At 47.4% G+C, this 24,614-nt stretch overlaps 1 protein-coding gene across 2 annotated transcripts in view; it reads right to left on the bottom strand.

The window, feature by feature from the left end:
* IL10RB (interleukin 10 receptor subunit beta) overlaps window positions 1–24,401 on the bottom strand; it is a 32,107-nt gene extending 7,706 nt beyond the window's left edge. The window contains exons 1-6 of one of the 2 annotated variants that reach the window (XM_040228305.1): window positions 24,205–24,401; window positions 21,705–21,828; window positions 16,369–16,526; window positions 14,621–14,787; window positions 9,497–9,644; window positions 1,819–1,976 (exon numbers count right to left, since the gene is read on the bottom strand). In XM_040228305.1, the coding sequence (XP_040084239.1) occupies window positions 1,819–1,976; window positions 9,497–9,644; window positions 14,621–14,787; window positions 16,369–16,526; window positions 21,705–21,828; window positions 24,205–24,253 (804 nt within the window). In that variant the 5' untranslated portion in view covers window positions 24,254–24,401. Of the gene's footprint in view, window positions 1–1,818; window positions 1,977–4,410; window positions 4,587–9,496; window positions 9,645–14,620; window positions 14,788–16,368; window positions 16,527–21,704; window positions 21,829–24,204 lie in introns of those variants that run through there. The other variant, XM_040228314.1, reaches the window with a different exon arrangement.
* Between the last annotated feature and the right edge of the window lie 213 nt (window positions 24,402–24,614).

The following is a 24,614-nucleotide window of genomic DNA, read 5'->3' as shown; positions in this document are numbered from 1 at the left end:
AGAAGGAAATAGCAACCTTCTCCAGTATTTTGCCTGGAAAATCCCATGGACAGAAGAGCCTGGCAAGCTACAGTCCATGGGGTTGCAAAAGAGTTGGACACGACTTAGTGGCTAAAGACCAACAACCGCATACTACCTCAGTCTTGGTTACAAAGCCTAAAACAGTTATTATCCCAGAGGGGGACGTTCCCACGAGGGGACACGTTAGAGATTTCATCAAACTATAAGTTATAGCTGCCACCTTCTCACATCAGGATCCTTGTGCCAAAAAATTAGCCGGCCAAGAAAGCAGTCAGGGGTAACTACTCAGGTCATCAGGAAGAGAAAAGGCTGCTGCTACATGATGGGGCCTTGGGGGAGGGGTGACTCCTGCCCAATTCTCATGGCACGTGGAGAAGCACAAGAGCCAGGGTCTCTGGTGTCCTGTGACCAGGGGCTCAGCCCTCGCAGAGCGGAGTGTCTGAGTCGCCCCCGTTAGGTCAGCAGCAGCTAGTCAGGCGAGAAGAAACAGCAGAGCAGTGAGATCACGGGTGTCACTTGTGCCTTTGGGACCAGCTGCAGTGGTGGGGCTGGCCCTTGTTCCCTTAACCTTCTTCTTGTAACCTTCCCTGGGGGAGGAGATCGACTCGGCTCTTAGAGAAGCTGCACCCCTGGGTCCTAATGGTTTATGTGCAGGCTGGAGTGGATGCTGCGATGCTCCACCCTCACCCCAATCTTTAGGAAGCAGGGGCTTGCTCCCTCGGCTGCTGGGAGTGGGGCTCCCCCTACCGCCTACCCTGGGAGGTTCCCTGAGCTGAAGGAACTGCTCCATGAACTGCGCCTCCTTCCTGGGGGAGCCCACACCCAGCCCAGGGGAGACGCGGGCTTCGCTTCACATTTCCTTTTACTTCATTTCTAATGAGAATATAAGCAAGATTTCATTCCTTAAAGCTGCTTCTGCCCTACAGGCTCTATCCAGGTACATTCTTTCTTCCACCCAAACATTCTGAAAGTAGCTTTCCTGTAGTTCAGTTGGTAAAGAATCTGCCTACTATGCAGGAGACCCCGGTTCGATTCCTGGGTTGGGCAGATCCCCTGGCGGGGGGATGGGCTACCCACTCCAGTATTCTTGGGCTTCCCTGGTGGCTCAGCTGGTAAAGAATCTGTCTGCAATGTGCGAGACCTGGGTTCCATCCCTGGGTTGGGAAGATCCCCTGGAGAAGGGAAAGGCTACCCACTCCAGTATTCTGGCCTGGAGAATTCTATGACTGTACAGTCCATGGGGTCACAAAGAGTTGGACCTGACTGAGCAACTTTCATGTTCACTTTTTTTCCCTCCATTTGCCTGGAGGGAAAAAAAAAAAACAAAAAACTGCTTTCCTAAAGCCTGGGACACATTCTATAATTTCAGTTGCTCTCAGACACTCCCTGCTCTGACACTGCTCCTGCCCCTCCGCTGTCCCTGGCTGTTCGCTGGCACTCAGCCCAGAGTCCTCTCTTTCCCATCTTTTCTGCTCTGAGCTCGGCTTAGCCCCTTTCTGTTCCAGGACCAGCACCTTGGCTCTCTGACGACTTGGGGCTCTGGGCATGGAAAGTCAGAGAAAGAACAAATATCCAGGCTGGAGGGAGGGCTTTTAGGAACAAAACCTCTGCCCCCCGCCCCCTCCCTATAGAGCTGTTCCCTGAGCTCAGACTTTTCTGATAGGGCACCAGGAATGGGACCTGCGTGCAAGGCGTGTGTCATCCTCCAGAAACCACGCTGGGCTGAGTTAGGCGGCTCTGACTGTGAAGGTCAGCGTCTTCTTACGCACCCGCATCTGGCTCCGTGCCACTACCTACCTCTTTCAGGTGCTGCGGAAGAGAATTCCTCGGGGGGAAGGCGTGCCTGGCCTTCCTGTAAACGCACCGCAGCAGGAAGAAGCAGCCAAGCAGTAGCAGGAGAGCAGCGCACATGGAGGCTGCCAGGACGCTGGCCACCATCCAGGACGGGGTGGTTTCTGCAGGGATGAAGGGCTGGCTCATATTTGCGTCATGCTTTCACCATCATGATCTAATGGTAACCCCTTACCGCTGGGGTGGGGCCCGGGTGGGGGGGCGCACAGGTGTGTCTCAGAAGGAAACAGAGCAGCTATTTGAGGATCTGGAGGTTTTCAAGTCTCACCCTTTCCTACCATCCTCCAAGTTGGGTTTCTGGGGCATGATTGCTGATATGCCCCAAAAAGCAGCAGCTGCACGAACTCTGATCCCCATTATCTACCCACAGGGGAGCCATCAGCTCCCTGTTCCGCTGTTCCATCAGCAGACAATGGGGCTCCCCGGGCCCCAGAGCCCCAGTTGACACACACGTGTTACAGCGTTTTGTACTGAGAACTGCACAGGGGACTCCACCTGACTGCCTGCACGCAGAGCCCTCCCCTAATGCTAGTGCGGTGCCCAGCAGCCTAAAGCTGATCTCTGGGAGGGGGGCACCAGAGATCAGTGCACTTTCCTAAAAAGCTCAGGACTATAAAGCCTTCCTCTCTCCCAGTGAGACCTAAATTAGCTCCTACAATCCAGGAGTGTCTTTCTCAAGGATCTGGAAGCCAATCCTTCGACATGTCATCATCAGGATGGAGCATCATGACAGGGGAAGAGTCTCTGTCTCAGAGCCCCAGTGGGAAGAACGTCGCAGGTGATAAAATCCAGTTAGCAGCAGACGCAGAAAACGGCCTAAGTGTGTTAACACCACCCCATGCGCCCACCTAGTTTTGGTCATTTGTCACTTCTGTGACCCCGATCTCTTTTCATCCTGATTCCCAATTCTGTCTTTAAAATGCCCCATCAGCTGTTTCCCTTCCTCCAGTCACGAATGAATCAAATCTGTTTTTACCACCTTAACTGGTGTCCAGCTTTATCTTGGACCGTCTCCAGGGGGTCACCCTTGGTGGCCCAGCTCCCCTCACTTAGCACCAGGCCCCTTTGCCAGCTGCCCTCCTGGCCTCCCTGTGACCAGCCCTGTCAGCCCAGCACCACCCTCCTGATGCAGACTGAAAGCATTTGGTGCTGGGAGAGGCCAGGAGAACGAACCTTGCCCTGGAAGAGCAGGGCCCTCTATGGGGATTGCGGCAAAGCGTCAACTCTTACTTTCCCAGGGCAGATCAGAGAACCCTGATGGGCACACAGTCTTGGAGCCACCTGGACGGCAGGCCCCCTGCTGGCCTCTCCCAGCACTTGGCACACTGCGTGGCCACAGACACTCCTTAAACATCTAGTGAATGGTGAGGGCACCCATCATGGGGAAGAGGCTGGGCGGGCCTGCTGCCCCCTCTTGCACTGTGACTAACACTGGCAGTGACCTTGCAGCCTGTCCAGCTTGTACCCTGGCCGAGTTCAGGGAATTCACTCCTTATCCCTGCACCCTATGAGTTCTCGTTTCAGTTACTAGAATCGAGTGGTGGTGCCTTTAGCAGGTTCAACTCAGATGGGTTTTCTGGGTGGATACAGGGTCGTGAGGCAAGGGAACTGGTGGGGGTGGCCCCTAGGCTTTACGAGAGCTGATGATGGTAGGTCAGCTTGCGATCTGAAGTCCCAGCTCTGGAGGAAGTCCCAGGGCCATCTACTCACCTCCCTATCTTTCCACTTAATATTTCTGTAGCTCTTTAATTTGCCATGTATCAGAATTACTCATTAAATATTCATTAAACATTGACTCCTGGGCCCCGCCCTGGCACGGTTGGTGACAATGTGATGACTCCCCTGGGGGCAGCTCCGGGTCTCCTTGGGCCTCCAACCCAGACGTTTCAGCATCTTACACAGGACATTATTCCATGGGCATACCCGGTTGATGGTGATAAAATTCAAAAGATGCTTTTGTGACTTACCAAGAAGGGGGAATGGGAAAGGAGAGGGGATACTGCTTTACACAGGCTGTGACTTGTGGAACAATCTGGTACTGAACTGAACTGAACTAGTAATCAACACTATCTGTGTGAAGCCCTTAACTTGCTTCAGTCTAGCTGGCCATGCCTCAGGTGAACTCCTTTTCCTGTCTCACCCTTGGGCAAGTCTTCCTTCTGCTTCAGTATGGGATGAATCTGTTAGGCATGGGCGGAGATGTTACTTCCTGTTATTTACTTGTTGAGCTGACTTCCGGCAAGTTACTTCATCTCTCCGACCCTTCAACTTCCTTCTGGGAAAAGCGAACAGAACCTTTCCACACTTTCACTGAAAACTTGTGAGGTTTAAACAGGAGAACTACATTTAAACAAACAAACAAACAAACAAAACCCTAAACTGACATCTGACAAAAGCAGGTTGTCAGTGGGCTATTCTTTTCTTTTATAAAATGTCTGGATTTTGTTAGTTAATGAGCAATCATTTAGAGTTAGAAGATATTCGAAATACTTTTCTTTTTGGTCCAAGTGTGTGCCTCATGCCATGTTTCGTGACATAAGCCTGAAGTAATATTTAAAGGTGTGATTTTATTAAAAAAAAATTATTTATTTGGCTGTCAGGTCTTATTTTCAGGGCTCTAGAGCACATGGGCTCAGAAGTTGTAGCGCAAGGGCTAAGCTGCCCTATAGCACACAGGATCCTCGTTCCCCGACCAGGGATCAAACCTGCATTGCCTAAAATGGAAAGTGGATTTTTAACCACTGGAGTGTCAGGGAAGTCCCTAAAAGTATGATTTGAATAATGTCCTTATTAATAACAGTAATGACACCTAACCTGTACTGCAGGCTGACTCTGCCTGGCACTGTCCTGGGTGACACCTTTGATTACTCTCATCTTGTAGATGAGGCAATGGAGGCAGTGGGCAGTTCAGGATCTGCCCCAAGTCACTCATTGTGTTGGAATTCACAGCAGGGAAGGATGGGACACGGAACAACCAGGCACGTACTCAGGCCTGGAGAAAGCAGTTGGCAGGTGTTTAGAGGAAAGAACGAAGATCCCAAAGTCAGGATTCTAGTGATTTAAACAGGATGGGTGCTCCCAGGGCACAGAATTCTCATTCAAGTACAAATGATTCACGAGTGGAATAAAAAGGTAGGCTTTTGGGAGTTCTCTGGCGGTCCAGTGGGTAGGACTCTGCGCTTTCACTGCCAAGAGCCTGGGTTCAATCCCTGGTTGGGGAATGAAGATCCCACAAGCCTTGAGGGGCAGCCAAAAAAAAAGGTTTTTTTGGTTTTCATTAAGGCAGGCTTTTGTTATTTAGAGGCACCTGCTGAGAGGCTCAGCCACAAGGTGGAACACAGGCAGGTGGGCTTAGCCTTGGACAGCAGTACCTTGGCACTAGCTGGGGGCTACAGAAAAAAGAGAGAGGCAGAGAATCCCCTGTAGAGAGACAGCAAGACTCCATCTTCTATGTGGCTCTGTAATCCTGAGAAACCGTGCTTAATATTATTGCAGAATACTTTTGGATGACACTGGAAAGATCACGTGACCGGGTGAGACGAGAAATTTCTGGATTTGGGCAAGTAACTTTGTTCATCTACAAAACAAGGGAAAGAAACCTCAACAAGATTCAGGAAACTCCAGGCTGGTAAGCCTGATTCAGTGTCCAGAAAAAGATACAAAAATTCTAAAATGGATCGTTAAGTGGCTACTTGTTGTTTGTTGTTTAGTCACGTCACTAAGTCGTGTCCGACTCTTTTGTGACCCTCTGGACTATGGCCCACCAGGCTCCTCTGTTCATGGGATGTCCCAGGCAAGAATAACTGGAGCAGGTTGCCATTTCCTTCTCCCAGGATCTTCCCAACCCAGGGATCGAACATGTGTCTCTTGCACTGGCAGGCTGATTCTTTATCACTGAACCACTAGGGAAGGCCAAAATTATGGCAAAGTTGTGTTTGACTCTTTGAGATTCTATGGACTGCAGCATGCTAGGTTTCCCTGTCTTTCACTATCTTCCAGAATTTGCTCAAATTCATGTTCACTGACTTGGGGATGTTATCTAATCATCGCATCCTCTGCAGTGCTTTCTCCTCCTGCCCTTAATCTTTCCCACCATCAGGGTCTTTTCCAGTGAGTCAGCTCTTGGCATCAGGTGGCCAAAGCATTGGAGTTTTGGCTTCAGCATCAGTCCTTCTAATGAATATTCAGGGTTAATTTCCTTTAGGATGGACTGGTTGGATCTCCTTGCAGTCCAAGGCACTCTCAAGAGTCTTTACAGGCACCATAATTTAGAAGCATCAATTTTTTGGCACTCAGCCTTCTTTATGGTCCAGTTCTCACATCCATACACGACTACTGGAAAAACCATAGCTTTGACTATCCAGACCTTTGTCGGCAAGCTAATGTTTCTGCTTTTTAATATGCTGTCTAGGTTTGTCATAGCTTTTCTTCCAAGGAGCTGTGCTGTGTTGTGCTTAGTTGCTCAGTCATGTTCGACTCTTTGCGACCCCATGGACTGTAGCTGGCTAGGCTCCGTCCATTGGGATTCTCCAGGCAAAAATACTGGAGTGGGTTGCCATGCCCTCCTCCAGGGGTTCTTTCCAACCCAGGTCTCTTGCACTGCAGGCGGATTCTTTACCATCTAAGCCACCAGGGAGGTGTCTTTTAATTTCATGGCCGCAGTCACCATCCGCAGTGATTCTGGAGCCCAAGAAAATAAAATGTCACTGTTTCCACTTTTTCCCCATCCACTTGCCATGAAGTGATGGGACTGGATGCCATGATCTTAGTTTTTTGAACGCTGAGTTTCAAGCCAGCTTTTTCCATTTTCCTCTTTCACCCTCATTAAGAGGCTCTGTGGTTTCTCTTCACTTTCTGTCATTAGAGTGATATCATCTGCATATCTGAGGTTGTTGATACTTCTCCCAGCAATCTTGATTCCTGCTTGTGATTCATCCAGCCTAGCATTTCACGTGATATACTCTGCATATAAATTAAAGAAGCTGGGTGACAATATACAGCCTTGACATACTTCTTCCCCAATTTTGAACCAGTTAGTTGTTCCATGTCTGGTTTTAACTGCTGCTTCTTGATCAGCATACACGTTTCTCAGGAGACAGGTAAGGTGGTCCAGTATTCCCATCTCCTGAAGAATTTTCCACAGTTTGTTGTGATCCACACAGTCAAAGGCTTTGCATAGTCAGTGAAGCAGAAGTAGATGTTTTTCTGAAATTCCCTTGCTTTATCTATGATCCACTGTATGCTGGCAATTTGATCTCTGGTTCCTCTGCTTTATCTAAACCCAGTTTGTACATCTGGAAATTCTTGGTTTGTATACTGCTGAAGTCTAGCTTGAAGGATTTTGAGTATAACCTTACTGGGGTGTGAAATGAACACAACTGTACAGTAGCTGGAACATTCTTTGGTGTTGTCCTTCTTTGGGACTGGAATGAAAACTCACCTTTTCCAGTCCTGTGGCCACTGCTGACTTTTCCAAATTTGCTGGCATATTGAGTGCAGCACTTTCACAGCATCATCTTTTAGGATTTGAAACAGCTCAGCTGGAATTCCATCACCTCCACTAGCTTTGTTCGTAGTAAAGCTTCCTAAGGCCCACTTGACTTCACACTCCAGGATGTCTGGCTCTAGGGGAGCAATCACACCATCGTGGTTATCCCAGTCATGAAGATCTTTTTTGTATAGTTCTTCTATGTATTCTTGCTACCTCTTCTTCATCTCTTCTGCTTCTGTGAGGTCCTTGCTGTTTCTGTCCTTCACTGTGCCCATCCTTGCATGAAATATTCCCTTGATATCTCCAATTTTCTTGAATATATATCTAGTCTTCCCCATCCTATTGTGGGCTTATTTTTCTCAAGCTGTGTTCTTGGAAATGCTCCTTCTCAAAAAGGGTATTGAAAGATCAAATATGCTAAAAATGCTCAAATATAGCGTGTGTTTTTCTGAGAGGGAGATGGGGTGAACCTTCATGTCCAGGCCCATCTGACTACAGGGCTCTTGTTTTGAGAAATGTCCCATAAACACTCATGGGACACAGCTGGGACAATAATGCACTTGGCACTGGGTGTTGATTTCAGCTGATATTTGCCAAAAAGTCTTTCACTGTGACTTTGCAGACAGTCAAACACAACAGCTTACAAAATAGTCCAGTGTGTTCCTATGGATTAGTGACCATTAAGTAGGCATATCCTGGACACACCAACGGTTTAAACAACAAACTGTTAAAGATCCTGAAGCTCTTCCTAGCAAATCAGCTTTTCTTTGATAAGACAATGCAAAATTGGGTAAGAAATACATCCAATGACAAAAACCAACATTCGGGAAGAACTTGATAAGCTGACGTGATGAAGCACCATGATGGCAGCAACACAGCGGCCTCAGGACTGCAGTGACACAGATGAAAAGTTTTCCCCTCTCTCTGGAGGAAATAGTTTTGTTGCACATGGATACTCAGTTGCTGGGCATCATTCGTGTTGCTTTTTGTTTTCAGACCTTTTATTTTATATTGGAGTATAGCCAATTAACAATGTTGTAACAGTTTCAGGTGCACAGGAGAGCAACCCAGCCATACAAATACAGGCTTCCAGTCTCCCTCAAACTCCAGAGGGAATTCTTTTATTACAATTGCTCTCCTTTGTATTTCTGTAATCCCCAGATCACTGCTTTGCTTTCCAAAGGGACTCCATAAATGAAAAGAGCCAGGATCAGACCTGCTTGTATGCATCTGAGCTGGTGGATCCTCTGGACAACGTCTTTAAATAACAAAAGGCCCCTCATTTGTGTGCAGACTGTAAGATTTTATCATCTCGAATGATAATACATCTGTACATAATTACTCAATGTCTAGGCCAACTGGTACCTTCCTCTTCCCTCTGTTCCTCCTTCTCTTCCTCCCTCCCCATGTTTTAAGAAACATTAAGCGTGGAGGCACTCTACTAGACACTGGGGTACGTGTACCTCATATGTGGGGGACTGTGTTGAGGTTCTGGTGCCATAATTCACGAGGAACCCTAAAACTATCTTGCTGAGGACAGTGATGGGGTTGCCAAACTCTTCCTACGGTGTGTGAAGGAACTGGAGGTGTGCTGCCTGGGAAGGAAAGGTGTCTAGCAGAGGCCATCAGGGCTCGACCTTTTCGGGGTGGTCTTGGGAGGCCTGAGACTTGCTGAGGGAGCCCGAGAGGTCATAACAAGCACACTGGAGGCGCGTGTGTGTGGGGAAACCTTAGCCCTCTGGACGGAAGGACTGTCCATCAGTCCTTTGGGTCTAGGAGTGAACAAGCTACCTCAGAAGGTGGCGGTCTCCTTCCCAGCATGAGGCTCAGTCAGTCAGGGATGAACTGGAGTTTGAGCTCAGTGATAATCTCCAAGGAGTCTTTCAGCCGGCACACTCAGTGGGAGTCTCTAAAGCCACTTAAGATGCTCAGAGGAGGAATTCCCTGGCAGTCCAGGGGTTAGGACTCTGCTTCTACTGTAGGAGACACGGGTTTAGTCCCTGTTGGGGAATGCAGATCTCACAAGCCTTGCAGCATGGGGGCCCACCACCACCACCCACGTCCAAAAAAAAAAAAAAAAAAAGAGGGTGCTCAAAGGACACAGAACTGCAGAAGGTGCATCTCAAGACTCACCGTCAATGGTTGTTTGCTCACAGACAGGCTCACTCCATTCTCCAGTTTTGTTCCGATCAGGAAGAAACCCTCGAACTCGAACACAATAAGTTGTCTGTGACTCAAGATTTCGGAGGAACTCGAAGTTATACTGACCAGAAATTGAAAACTAGTAACAGAGACAAAAATCAGAACATGCCTCAGCAGTGAAGGGACATTTCCCATCGCCCCGCCCCACCCCGCCACCTGCCACTTCCTGGTTATAATCTTTACTTCAGGCTCAAAATAGGAGGATAAAGGAAGCAGATGCTCCTCCCACGTCACCCCTGTGGGGAGGAGGGGGAAGGGCCAGGACTGACCATGGTCCTGGCAGACTGCTTTATTCCCTGGATTCCCTAGTTTAAATGATATGCAAACCATCCCGCTTTCTTTTTTTTAAAGATAAACCAGTTGTATGGGTTGAATTTTGTCCTCCCAAATTCTTACATTAAAATGCTAACCCTAGTACTTTCAAAAGTGACTTGGTTAGACAGAAGGTCTTTTTAGATGTAATCACATAAATGAGGTTATTAGCATGGGCCCCAATCCAGTATGACTGGTGTCCTTAAAAGAAGAGGACATTTAGACACAGGCGGGCACACAGAATGCCACATAAAGATGAAGGCGGGGATTGGGCTGATGCCTCTATATACTAAAGGATCCAAAATTGGCCAGCACCCACCAGAAGCTGGGTGGGAGGCCTGGAACAGATCTTCCTCTTGGTCCTTAGGAGGAACCAATCCTGCTGACACCTTGATCTTGGACTTCCAGCCTTTAGAACCTCAAGACGACACATTTCTGTTGCTTCATCCATTCAGTTTATGGTACTTTGTTACTGCAGCCCTGGCAAACGAACACACTAGCCAACTACAATAAGACCCAATGTGATTTCTGGCCCTAGCTGCCTGGGGTTCTCCTCTGAATCACTTCTCCATTCACGCACCTGGGCTGTCCTCTTCGGGCGGCTCATCTCACCTCAAGGATATACACCATAGCCTGCCTCTGGTGAGGCCATCCCAGACTTATCTTAGTTTAATTTGAATACAAGATATTGTAATTGATGACATATTTCTGAATTTGAGAAACCAAAATAGTATTGCAGGGAAGAACACAATCTGACTCCACATTGATCTGTTTCTTTTACTTTAACCTTTGCTTCCTATGAGGATACTATTTTGTTGTTCACTATGAGGATACTATTTGCTTTTGTTCACTACGAGAATACTATTTGTACATAATAGCCTCCTGGGGGTACCCTGCCCCTCTCCTTACTATTAAACCAAAGTGTCTTTGTTCAGGATCCTGTCCACCTGTGAACAGCTGGCTATAGGAAGGAAGAAATGAACACATCCCCCCGCCGCCACACCCCCAAGGTTGGCCATTCCAGGAGATACTTGCAAGATTAATAGCCTTTTACTTCCTCACTTCCTCTCCCTCTCTATTCTATAAAAGAACCTGGCATCCAGAGCCTGATAAGAAGGTTATTTTTGACACATTAGTCTGCCATCTTCTCGGTTTTCTGGTTTTTCAAATAAAGTCATTTTTCCTTGGCTCAATATCGTCTCTGATTTACTAGCTTGTTGTGTGGTGAGCAGAGTGAACATGGACTTGGTAACAGTTTCCAGCAAAATAAAGGGAATTAAAAGAGTACATACAGCCTGTATTTCCAGCATGGTTACAAATTCCTTATAAAAGGGCCTTATGAAAAATTTCCCATGTGAATAGGAGTTTCAATAGAAACTGAGCAGAGACTCTCTTTTTACTTTAGTAATTGTTTACTTTTCTTTGGGTGCTGGGCTTGCTGACAGCTTGTCTCTATTCTTTTGTTGTATGAGAAGCTGAGCTCACTGAAGGCAATAACTGGATTTTACCAATTGAAACATGAAGAGTATAGTATAACTTCTAATGATTAAAAACAGAAATAAAAACAAAAATCCCTGGCTTTCATTTCCAGAAACCCAATATCTCGAAAACCTTACAATGCATTTTTTTTTCAAGGCTAAACTCAGAGGCTGACATGTCAGAAGCAGACAGGGAAGAGATGTGAAGTCTTTTTTCTCTTTTTTAACTTCTGGACAGCTTCTTTTCTTTTCTTTTTTTTTTAAATTTATTTTTTTGCTGTGATAGTCTTTGTTGCTGTGCTCAGGCTTTCTCTAGTTTTGGCAAGCTGGGGCTGCTCTTCGCTGAGGTGAACGGGCTTCTCGCTGTGGTGGCCTCTCTTGTGGAGCACAGGCTCTAGGATACACGGGCTTCAGTAGTTGTGGCAAATGGCTTAGTTGCTCCACGGCACGTGGGATCTTCCTGGACCAGGGATGGAACCCATGTCTCTTGCATTGCAAGGCCGATTCTTCACCACTGGACCACCAGGGAAGCCCCAACTTCTGGTTTTATCTCCCCGCTGTCTCCCGCCAGGAAGAAAGAATTTCTAGAAGCTTTTAATGTTTTTAGCTCAGGGACCTGAACTGGTGGCACTCTCTCAGAGACACCTGCATTCTAAAAGGAAACCATTTAATCCTATTTCTTTCAGGCTGCTGTAAACAGAATGCCAAAGACTGGCTGGCTTATTGACACACATTTCTTTCCCACAGCTCTGGATACTGGGAAGTCCAAGATGAAAGCACCAGCAGATCTGGCCTCTCAGGAGGGCCTGGTTCCTGGTTCATAACTGGGTTTTCTTGCTGAGTCCTCCCCAAGGGGTGGAAGGGGTGAGGGAGCTCTCTGGGGCCTCTTTTAAAAGGGTGCTAAGATCTACCTCCTAATACCATCACGCTGGGGATTGAATTTCAACACGTGAATTTGCAGAAGGGTGAGGGTGGGGATGGGGTAAAGTGACACAAACACCGAGTTGATAGCATGATAAACTGGCAGAGGCGGCCCTGCAGGCACTAGTGAGAGACACGCTTTGGGGAGCACGCAGCCTTTCCAGCACTCTGTATGTTCACACCAAAGTCTTCCATACCCCAGGCAGAAGGAAGGGACAAATGTGTAACCAGATGCCAGTCCTGAGGGCATATTCTAGATAAGAAGCTAAAGACAGACTGGGTTTTGCACTTCATGCCTGAGGCAGGAGGCACTCAGGCCCTGGGTAACTGTGGAATCTGATTCTCAGGATGGGGAACACATGTACACCCATGGCTGATTCATGTCAATGTATGGCAAAAGCCACTACACTATTGTAAAGTAATTAGCCTCCAATTAAAATTAAAAAAAAAAATCACAGTAGGCTGCTAGCTTCAGGAGTTATCTTTGTATCTCAGAGTTTAGCAGGGACCCCTACATTCGAAAAGTGATCATAAAACTTATTGTTCTGTATTGCTTCCTAGGCACATGTAATCCCAGGGTCTTGACTATAAGCAAAATCATCTTTCCTGTGAAGAAGGCAGATATCCTGTATCATTTAACGAAGCATTTTAAAAAACTGAAGTGTAGTTTATACATAATATCTTAATGGTTTCAGGTGTACAACAGTGTGATCTGATATTTGTATATGTTATGAATTGATCACAATGGAGCCTTTTTTGGGGGAAATTAACTTGAGATTTTGGGGGACTACATAGTAAGTAGATATAAATTTAATTACATCATTCCTCAGACAATACAGGATTCCCTGGTAGCTCAGCTGGTAGAAAATCTGCCTGGAATTCAGGAGACCCTGGGTCGATTCCTGGCAAGCGTTGGGAAGATCCACTGGATAAAGGATAGGCTACCCACACCAGTATTCTTGGGCTTCCCTTGTGGCTCAGCTGGTAAAGAATCCACCTGCAATGCAGGAGACCTGGGTTTGATCCCTGGGTTGGGAAGATTCCCTGGAGAAGGGAAAGGCTACCCACTCCATTATTCTGGCCCGGAAAATTCCATGGACTGTATAGTCATGGGGTTGCAAAGTGCTGGACATCACTTCACTTCACTTCAGATAATACACATGGGTGACCTGTTCTTGCCAAATGCATGAGCATTAGTGATTTAATGTAGAGGAGATAACATGTATGTAACATAACTTACATAACATATATGTAAGTCAGTTTAGGACCAGAAATGACATTTGGCTCAGAAGCACTAAAAGAATTAAAGGTGATCAAAGATGAATGAAAATAGCATTTTAACCTGTCTAACAAGGGGAAGGGAATCTCACAGATTGACCCGTAACACATTGTTCAGGCAATGGGACACGTTTACCTTTCTTTTTACTTTTTTTCATTATGTCATTAAATTTCTCAACAATCCTGTGAAGTAAGTTATTGCTGCTGCTTAGATGCATCAGTCACATCCAACTCTGTGCGACTCGATGGACTGCAGCCTGCCAGACTTCTCTGTCAACAGGATTATCCAGGCAAAGGTACTAAGAACGGGTTGCCATGGCCTCCTCCAGGGGGGCTTCCTGACCCAGGGATTGAACCCAAGTCTCCTGCATTGCAGGCAGATTCTTTACTGCTGAGCCACCAGGGAAGCCCCGAAGTAGGTTATTATCCCCACTTTATTAATGAAATGGGTTATATGCCCATTTTGCAGACCTGAGAAGCTGAGGTCAAGAATGTGACCAGAGTCACACAGTGGCAGGGGCAACATGCCAGCAGGGTCTTTCCACTCCCAGCTCATGTTTTGAAAGGCATTGTTCCTGAAAGAGGAAGAAAGCAATGGGGAGAGGTGGGGTCAGTCCTATAAAATGTGACGCCCACCATTCATCCAGGGCTGGGGCTGCCCTGACCATGGACTTGACCATTCTGTGGTGTATGTGGGCCCTCATGCCATGAAACAGTAGTCATTCACTGGTCACCTGATTCTGGTGACCCCAAGTTCCCCCAGCCAGCTGCTGAGTCAGCTTGGCCTTCTCCAGCAATTTCCCTCTGGGGAGAGAAAGGCTTGTTCTCCTGCACCAGACCACCCAGGAAGTCAGCCCTTGAACTCCGGGAAGTGTGACCAGACACACCAGTCACCCCCAGAATGGGTAGCTTCTGGAGCTCAAAGGACCAGGCCTGAGAGCCTCGGTACCATAAGGTGCTGCCACCTGGCAAAGGTTTTCTCTGTCATCATGACCTCCAGCCATGCTCCAGCTGAGCAAAGTACAGGGAGCTGCCATCTGCAATCCGCGTGATTCACTACACTTACCTTTTCATCAGAGCCATTTTTCCAATATTGCACATGATAAGTCCATGAGTTATAAATGTTCCTCATGGTCCACGGTTCAGGTTCATTCTCAATTCTTGGGGCAAAGAAACGCATATGTAAAGAATTAGCAAGTGCTTCTACTTGCATTCTGGGAGGTCCGATAGTGGCTGAGGATGAGAACAAAGCAAAATGACAATCAAAATTCACATGTTAAAAACATTAACATATCAACATTTACTTTTCATAACTGGGCAGACCAACTGGGCTACTGAAATACTCTGTCCTTGATACACCACTGCGGTGATGTTGACTGATGTGGCTAAGAACAGTTAGATTTTGTTTCTTAAAACAAACAAACAAAAATCTTTTTACCTTTGCCTTTATTAATCAGGTTTGGTCCTTTTATATTCATTGTGATTTTTGATATATTTGCAATTACTCCAACTACATTACTTTGTGTTTTCTATAAAGACTGCTTTTTTTGTTTTTAATGGCTCATTCCTCTCCCCTCCTCCCTTTTATTTTTATTTTTTTTGGTTGGGTTGAGTTTTCTTTATTTCCATTGCTGGGTTGGAAGCAAGAGGTGGTATTTCTATTTTTAGTGTTTAACCTATATAATTAAACCACTTTCCAACAAATACATTTTCCAACAAAGTCTGAAACTACTCCCCTCTCCCCAAAGCTCTTTTACTAGACATTCACATGATGGGTTCCTTCAACTCATTTGGGTCTCTGGCCAGTTGCTGCCACCTCAGAGAGAACTGTCTCACCATGCTATGTAAAGAGCAGCTCCCACCACTCCCTGTCCTGGCATCTTACTTTATTTTCTTTAGAGTCACGGTCATTGTCTGTTATAAAATATGTATCTGTCTATTTATCATCTGTCTTCCCAACTGGAATGTACATTTCACCGTGGCAGGGGTTTTTGTCTTGTTCACTGCTGTAGCTTCAGCACATGGCAGGGGTTTTTGTCTTGTTCACCCCTGTAGCTTCAGCACACAGTAGGTGCTGTGGCCTCAGCACACAGTAGGTGCTGGCATATGGAAGGTGCTCAATAAGAACTGTGGAATGAATCATAAATGGTCCCTGGCAATCATGCTGTTTGAGTTATACCTGGTATTCTTGTCTGGCGACTGTTACATTTGGGGGGCTGCGAATAGGCCTGGGTTAGCATTCTACCCTATTTCTACTCTGCTAGAAGCTGAAGACCAGATAAGAACATTCATCATGTGTTTTACCGAAGCAAGTATAAATAGGTTCATGTGACATTTTGAAGCACTCTCCCATCATATAAACTTCAAGAGGCAAATATCGGATGCGGGGTTGTCATTGCTGAGAGCCCTGCCACAGAGGAAGCCTGGGTGTGAATTGCTGTGCTGCTTGCTCACTCATCACCCCTGTGACCTTGGGGCAAACTGCGTATCTACTGGTATTTGGCATCAGTTTCTAAAGAGAACTTCCATAAATGGGCCCTAGGACAGGACTTGGAACCAGTCAGGAAATGGTAAGTCTGCTCAGCGCAGGAGCAGAAACCTGAATTATGTTTTTTGCCTTATGCTGATCCTGGCCTGTCTCTCCCACAAACTCCCTTTAGGTCACAGCCCTCTTTGTTACAACCCCTTTGCTCTTCATCCAAGGCCATCCACTTGGTGGGCACTCAAAGCATTTCTGCCCATGGGCCAACCAAGGGGGAAATACTCAAGGCAGGGTGATGACATTACAATGACATGAAAACTAAGGTGGCTTACTGTCATCCACAGGACAGAAGGTGATGTTTATCCAGTCTGAACTCTCATCAGCAAATTCAGCCCTGACTCTCAAGGTGTGGTCACCATATTTGGAAAGACTTGAGAAATCGCATTCCGTCGACAAAATACTTGTGCATCTATCTTGGAATTTCTTGTAACTACAAAATCAGAAAGAAAAAAAAAAAAAACCATGAGAATTCTATTTGGGAAATTAAAACAGAGGAAGTCTTGTTCAGGCTTCAGAAGCAGGAACGCAGGCCCTTGACCTTGCTTCTGACCTGCTTGGACACTGCTTGGATTCCATGCCTGCCCATAAGCACAGCTAGTCAGTTCAGTTCAGTCGCTCAGTCGTGTCTGACTCTTTGCGACCCCATGAATCACAGCACGCCAGGCCTCCCTGTCCATCTCCATCTCCCGGAGTTCACTCAGACTCACGTCCATGGAGTCAGTGATGCCATCCAGCCATCTCATCCTCTGTTGTCCCCTTCTCCTCCTGCCCCCAATCCCTCCCAGCATCAGAGACTTTTCCAATGAGTCAACTCTTCGCATGAGGTGGCCAAAGTACTGGAGTTTCAGCTTTAGCATCGTTCCCTCCAAAGAAATCCCAGGGCTGATCTCCTTCAGAATGGACTGGTTGGATCTCCTTGCAGTCCAAGGGACTCTCAAGAGTCTTCTCCAACACCACAGTGAAAAAGCATCAATTCTTCAGCCCTCAGCCTTCTTCACAGTTCAACTCTCACATCCATACATGACCACAGGAAAAACCATAGCCTTGACTAGACAGACCTTAGTCGGCAAAGTAATGTCTCTGCTTTTGAATATGCTATCTAGATTGGTCATAACTTTTCTTCCAAGGAGTAAGCGTCTTTTAATTTCATGGCTGCAGTCACCATCTGCAGTGATTTTGGAGCCCCAAAAAATAAAGTCTGACACTGTTTCCACTGTTTCCCCATCTAATTCCCATGAAGTGATGGGACCAGATGCCATGATCTTCGTTTTCTGAATGTTGAGCTTTAAGCCAACTTTTTCACTAGGCAGCATTTTAGATAAGAAAGGGACTGGACCTTGGAATTCTTGAGCTTCTGGTGAAAGTGAAAGTCACTCACTTGTGTCCGACTCTGCAACCCCGTGGACTATAACAGTTATTCTCCTGGCCAGAATACTGGAGAGGGTAGCCATTCCTTTCTCCAGGGGATCTTCCCAACCCAGGGATCGAACCCAGGTCTCCTGCATGGCAGGCGGATTCTTTTCCAGCTGAGCCACCAGGGAGCTCCTGGAGGTCTGGCCAATCACTCCCGGTGGCTGGGAGCCTCAGTCTCAAGTCTCTCTGAGGTTGTCATTGCATATGTGCATTTTTTAAACTCTGCTCCATGGGACCTTAATGATCCTTGACGTATCATTAAGACTTTCAAAAATAATCCATCCCATGGTCAAACAATCTGGGGCAAGAACAAGGTGAAACATGAATAGATGTCTCTTCTCAACAGAATTTCTCAGAGCACGTGTCTTTCCAAAAAGGGGTTGCTGCTGCTGCTGTTACTTCAGTCGTGTCTGACTCTCTGCGACCCCACAGACAGCAGCCCACCAGGCTGCCCTGTCCCTGGGATTCTCCAGGCAAGAACACTGGAGTGGGTTGCCATTTCCTTCTCCAATGCATGAAAGTGAAAAGTGAAAGTGAAGTCACTCAGTCGTGTCTGACTCTCAGCGACCCCATGGATTGTATCCTACCAGGCTCCTCTGTCCATGGGATTTTCCAGGCAAGAGTACTGGAGTGGGTTGCCATTGCCTTCTCCAAAAAGGGGTTGAGTATTCAACATATTTGACTGAGAAAGCGTCCCTTTTTGATTATGTATCTCTGAAAGTTGTGGGGCATAGTTTGTGAAATGTTGATATACACACATTAGCCAAAATAGGTATATCACAACAATTTCAAATAATGCCCTATATGCGACTATGGCTCAATCATGCTAGAAAAATTATTAAAAGAAAACTCACTGGCCTCAGATCTCCAGGCCAACACCCAGAGGGAGGGTGGCAGAAACATGGCATGGAAGGAAAGGGATGTAACTTAACCTCATAATAGCCTCAGAACTATAATCAGCGCCACCTGATGTAAGGAAATCTAGGATCTTGTCTTGCAAAAAGTAAGAATTTTGTCTGACTGGCACCTTCCCGTCTTGGTGCCAAAAACAATCTAGCTGCTCTCAGAGATGACAACGAAGGTGATAAAAATAATAACAACCAACATTTGTCAAGCATGCAGGTGTCTAACAGTGTGCTATTTCAATAGTATTACCTCACTGAATTTTCACGGGAGGGCAGAAATGACATCATCCTTATTCTACAGACAAGGCACAGGGGTGGGAAGTCTAGAAACTCGCTCATGGAACGCAGGTCTGCTTGACTTCAGAGCGCCACCTGCACACTCCACCCCACTCTTAGGAGGCAGAGATAGTTGGGCTTACTGTCTGCTTTTTTCACTACATAGGCCACAAACACTTTCTCAATCAATCAACTTTTTATGGCTGCTTAACATCCCATCATTGGGAAAATCCAGGGGGTCATTCCTTGAAGGGGCTTTTCCCACATGTGGCCATTTCTTCCATACATTTAAACTAATGCATCAATTGAGTGGAACACAGAGTCTTTCAACAGTTGTTTTGCAGTGACTTCCCTTTCATTAGGTTATTTTTTAATAGTATCTACACATATTTTTCTATTAAGTAGTTAATATGATCTGTTCCCTGTATTTACACCTAGTTGTTTTAGATGTTTCCATATTAAAATCACCAGTACATTCTCTGAAGCCCCACCCTTGGCCACCCCTGTGCAATGCACACAGACAATGAGAGTTTGTGCTGTGTGACCACTCAGGCTGAATTCTAATCAAATGTTTTCTAGAGCCATAGAAGGGTAAACACATTTTTCAGGGTCAAATTTCTTCCACACCCAGCGTATGTTTTGTTTTCCCCAGCAGAGGCCCGGCTTGGTCTGCACATCTATGCTCAGGAGACTGGAATCCAGGTTTCACTCTTAGTTATTGGCAGCTCTCATCTAAAAGACAAACATCTAAAACCAAACACTTCTACTCCAATGGCAAAGAAACAAAGAACAGAACAATAAGAAATACACTACAGCGAGAGAGAGAGACAGAGAGGAAAGTTAATTTTCCACAACGAAACCCCCAGAGCTATCAAGACCGAGTGGAGAAAACACAGAGATGAAATTAACCAATCAACGCTAGAAAATACACAGCAGGAGAAAAAAATTAAGTCTCCGGCTGACCGGTCTTAAGTCCTTGGGGAGACTGACAGAACTGGAACATGGACTGAGAGGCCAGGACAGCATCACTGGTGAGACTGTCAAACCTCGATGCTGCTGCTGCAGGGATGCAAAAGGCTATCCTTGCTCTCATGAAACACAATGACATATCAAGGGGCAGAAGGCATTATGTAGGACAGAGACCCTGTCAGTTCAGTCAGTTCAGTTCAGTTGCTCAGTCGTGTCCGACTCCTTGCAACCCCATGAATCGCAGCACACCAGGCCTCCCTGTCCATCACCAACTCCCGGAGTTCACTCAGACTCATGTCCATCGAGTCAGTGATGCCATCCAGCCATCTCATCCTCTGTCATCCCCTTCTTCTCCTGCCCCCCAATCCCTCCCAGTATCAGAGTCTTTTCCACTGAGTCAACTCTTCGCATGAGGTGGCCAAAGTACTGAAGTTTCAGCTTTAGCATCATTCCTTCCAAAGAAATCCCAGGGCTGATCTCCTTCAGAATGGACTGGTTGGATCTCCTTGCAGTCCAAGGGACTCTCAAGAATCTTCTCCAACACCACAGTTCAAAAGCATCAGTGCTTTGGTGCTCTGCCTTCTTCACAGTCCAACTCTCACACGCATACATGACCACTGGAAAAACCATAGCCTTGACTAGATGGACCTTTGTTGGCAAAGTAATGTCACTGCTAGAGACACTATGGCAGACCTTAAAAACTGGTGAATGTGGATATAGGCTATTTGGAAGTTTTATGCATTATACTTGATATTTTGAAATGATTTGTTACTTGCGAATTATTTAACTAAAAAAAGTTAAAAAAAAAGTGTAAACAAAGGTGGTCTTATTTATCTTTCTCCTTCTCTGACTCAGCAAGCTCTGGATATGGTGGTAAAACGAGGAGTGTAGGATCAAAGCCCCTGAGACTCGTATCTCTCCTGGCTCACAGAGGGTGTGTCTGCACACCCTCCTGGCTCACTGAGGGCAAGTATCTGCCTTTGTCCGTTTCTGAGCCACACAGGAAGCAGGTGTGTGGCTCACTGCCCTTTGCCCTCCTGTTGCTGTTTTGCACCCGACACAAAGATGCGTCACCTGCAGCCCAGCTTGTGACATATGGTGGCAGGCCCAGCACAGGGAGAAACTGACAGGAAGGGCAGGTCCTGGGAGCTCGGAGCATCACTGAGGTCACACTCACCCTTCCTTCTTAAGCCTCTGCTGTCTTCAGAGGAGACAGCTTTCAACAGCCAGCAGCTCTCTTATAATTCAGTTTTGGGACACAACTCAGAGTAGCTGGGCACCCACTATGCAAATGATCTGTACCCCCCAGCACTGAGGTATGCAGTTTATAACCTAGGCAGGTGGGTGGTAAGCTAGCAAGGGGCTTCCTGCCTGCTTTGCATACCTCGGTTTTCTTGGATAGCTCCCACTTACAAACTGTTGACTTCGAGCAACATTACTCTGAGCCTCCCTGGTGGCACAGACGATAAAGAATCTGCCTACAATGTAGGCGACCTGGGTTCAATCCCTGGGTCAGGAAGATCCACTGGAGAAGGGAATGGTTACTCACTCCGGTATTCTTGCCTGGAGAATTCCATGGACAGAGGAGCCTGGTGGGCTACAGTCCACAGAGTGGCATAGAGTTGTTCATGACTAAGCAACTAACACTCTCATTTTCAGCAACACTACTCTAATAACTGGAAGATGGTCTCATCATTGGCATTTTTCTCTTAAAAAAACATCAACAGTGACAAGCCTGATAAGTTCACATTGCAGCAAGTTGCCTTGGTGGCTGATGACACCCACGATCTAGAGGCTAAAATGTCTGTCACGCCAAGAACCATCACAAGAACAGGAGAAAGGATTTTACTGTCTGTTTTCAGGGAACAGAGCTTTCACAAGAATTCTGGGACAGAATGAAAAAGGCCAGCGGAAATGCTCTCCCTGGGCTGTTACGGTCACTTGGGTGACAGCAGTCAGGCTCTCTCCTTGGTCCAGCCCAGTGACCAGCCCTGCCAAGGCCACAATCCTTTGGTGCCCTCCTGCCAAGAGCGGCCCAGACTTGCCTTTGGTACTGAGCTGTGAACGTCAGATTTCCCTTGGGAAAAGCAGGTGACTCCCATCGTAGAATATTCTTGAAATTAACTGAATTCATTCTGACATTTTCAGGTGGTGGAATCATTCCTAATGCTGTAAACATAAAGGGAAAAAAGTTGGCAACTCTCTTTCTCAAAATAGTTGTCCAAGAAAATAACCATATCCAATACTCAGGTCATGTACTCTATGGCTCAAAGTCTTCACATGGGCTTGTGGGAGAGGGAGACATGCTTTAGTGGTGCTGAGGAGTCTGAACTGTATTTGAAGAGAAGAAATTGCTAAGGGGAGAAGGACAGCAATAGAGACGTGGGGATGGGATGAGGGTGACCTGGAATTTGGGTGGTGGTAGAAAGGTGTGAGGGCTTTCCAAGTGGCTCAGTGGTAAGGAATCTGCCTGCCAGTGTAGGAAATGTGGGTTTGATCCCTGGGTTGAGAAGATTCCCTGGAGAAAGAAATGGCAATCCACTCCTGTATTCTTGCCTGGGAAATCCCATGGACAGAAGGAGCCTGGTGAGCTACAGTCCATGGAGTCACCAGACAGTAGGACATGACTGAGTGACTAAAACAGCAACAGAAAGATGTGAGGGGGTAGATTTTAAATCTATTTCCAGATGTATAAACTTTAGACTTCCTGATACGTTCGGTGTGAAGTAGATGTTAATATCCACTCCTTGCTTAAGCACCTTATGCTCTGACTGGGGCTGGGGGTGGAAATCAAACAACACTAAATATTCACTGGAAGGACTGTTGCTGAAGCTGAAGTTCCAATACTTTGGCCACCAGATGCGAAGAACTGACTCATTGGAAAAGACCATGATGCTGGGAAAGATTGAAGACAGGAGGAGAAGGGGACGACAGAGGATAAGATGGTTGGATGGCATTACTGACTCAATGGACATGAGTTTGAGCAAACTCCAGGAGACAGCAAAGGAAAGAGAAGCCTGGCATGCTGCCGTCCATGGGTTCGCAAAGAGTCAGACACAACTGAACAAAAACAACAATTTTAGGATTTGCATTAGGTTTGAGATACTGAAGGATACATAAGTAAGAATGTCAGAGACAGCTGGATGAATAAGCCAGCTGTAGGCACAGAGGGTAGATGTGAGCTAGAGATAGAAATAGTTGTTAAACTTTTTAACAGAAAATGCCAAACATAAACAGAAGTACAGAGACGAGTATAATAACTCACCGGACCATCACCCAACTAGCACCAACAGACAGAAATTTGAAAGTCACGAGCCCATGTTACTGTTATTCAGTCACTAAGTTGTGTCCAACTCTTCTGCAACCCCATGGACTGCAGCCCACCCGGCTCCTTCTAACCATGGGGTTTCCCAGGCAAGATTACTGGAGGGGGTTGCCATTTACTACTCCAGGGGATCTTCCCTGACCAGGGATCGAACCTACATCTGCTGCATTGGTAAGATAAATTCTTTACCACCAAGCTACCAGGGAAGCCCAGTGCTAAATGTTAGTCCCTCCACAGTGTTAGACTCCTTGGGACCCCGTGGACTGCAGCTGGCCAGGCTCCTCTGTCCTTGGAATTCTCCAGGTAAGAATACTGGAGTGGGTTGCAATTTCATTCTCCAGGGGATCTTCCCCACCCAGGGATTGAACCTGGATCTCCTGCATTGCAGGCACATTCTTTACCATCTGAGCCACCAGGGAAGCCCAGAGCTGGTATTTAATGCCAAAGTTCTGCTGGCAGCCCCCAGAGGGGTAGTGTAGGAGAAGGAGAGAACAGAGCTGGGTATAAACTTGGCTGATAGAGGTGGAGAATCCCAGGGAGAAACAGCCTGATATAGGTGGGAGGGAAACCGGAGAATGAGAGATCCATCAGAAAGGAAGGAGGGATCCATAGTGTTATTTGAACCTGGGCAGACAGTTTAGAGGACTGCCCTGTAGCCCAAGTGGTAAAGAATCTGCTTGCGATGCAGGAGACCAGGGTTCAATCCCTGGGTCGGGAAGATCCCCTGGAGGAGGGAATGGCAACCCTCTCCAGTATTCTTGCCTGGAGAATTCCATGAACCTCTAGAGAAGCCTGGCGGGCCCCAGTTCATGGGGTCGCAAAGAGTCGGACACGACTGAGTCACACACACACACACGCACACACACACACAGGCAGTTTGGAGCAGGACAGGAAAGGTTTCACTGGATTTAGAACTCAGAAGCCCTAGAGCTGTAGGGGTTGAGGGGCAGAATTCAGACCTTGGCGTGCTGGGCCTAACGGCCCGCCCAGGAACTTAAGTCACTTTGCGCCTCTGGGGGTGCGCTAGGGGGAGGGCTGGGGGGGGTCGTCTTTGGGGGTCAACGCTGCCCGGCGTCGTAGCCACGCCTCCCGCTTCCCGAGCGCACTTCCTCCAGTCGGCACGCAGCGCCACAGGCGTCAGGGTCCCAGCGCGGGCAGCCCCCGCGGTCGAGCCGACGCCCCGGAGGCTACCTGGCGTCCCCTCCCCGCAAGCTCCTCACCTGACATCAGGAGGCAGCCGCCTAGCCAGCTCCGGAGGCTGCGCGCCATAGTCGCGCCGGGAGCCCGGGAGGGCGCTCAAAGGGGGAGCCCCGCCGACAGCCGCCGGGCACCGGGGCACACCCCCCAACCTCTTACGCCGGGGTCGCACGTACGCGCGCCCGCCCGCCAGCTCCGAGGCTGCTTCCGGGAACCGGGGGCGGGGCGGGGCGATGCAGGGCCCGCCCCCGTCTGGGCCCCGCCCCTCGCACCCTGCTCCAGGGGCCGCTGTCACCCGCTTGACTGTGGCAGAAACAGAGGTGAAAGGGGACTTTTCGCCTGCGGGTGAGTGGAAAACACCATTAGTAAAACAGAGTGCGAAACTGTACATGCAGCGTCCCCGATTACATTAGACGCATGCTTTGAAAGGAGC

The sequence above is a fragment of the Oryx dammah genome, unplaced genomic scaffold, assembly GCF_014754425.2.
Source record: "Oryx dammah isolate SB20612 unplaced genomic scaffold, SCBI_Odam_1.1 HiC_scaffold_2, whole genome shotgun sequence".
Lineage (NCBI taxonomy): Eukaryota > Metazoa > Chordata > Mammalia > Artiodactyla > Bovidae > Oryx > Oryx dammah.
The sequence above is the reverse complement of the archived record's forward strand: the minus strand, read 5'-3'. Positions and strand labels throughout refer to the sequence as shown.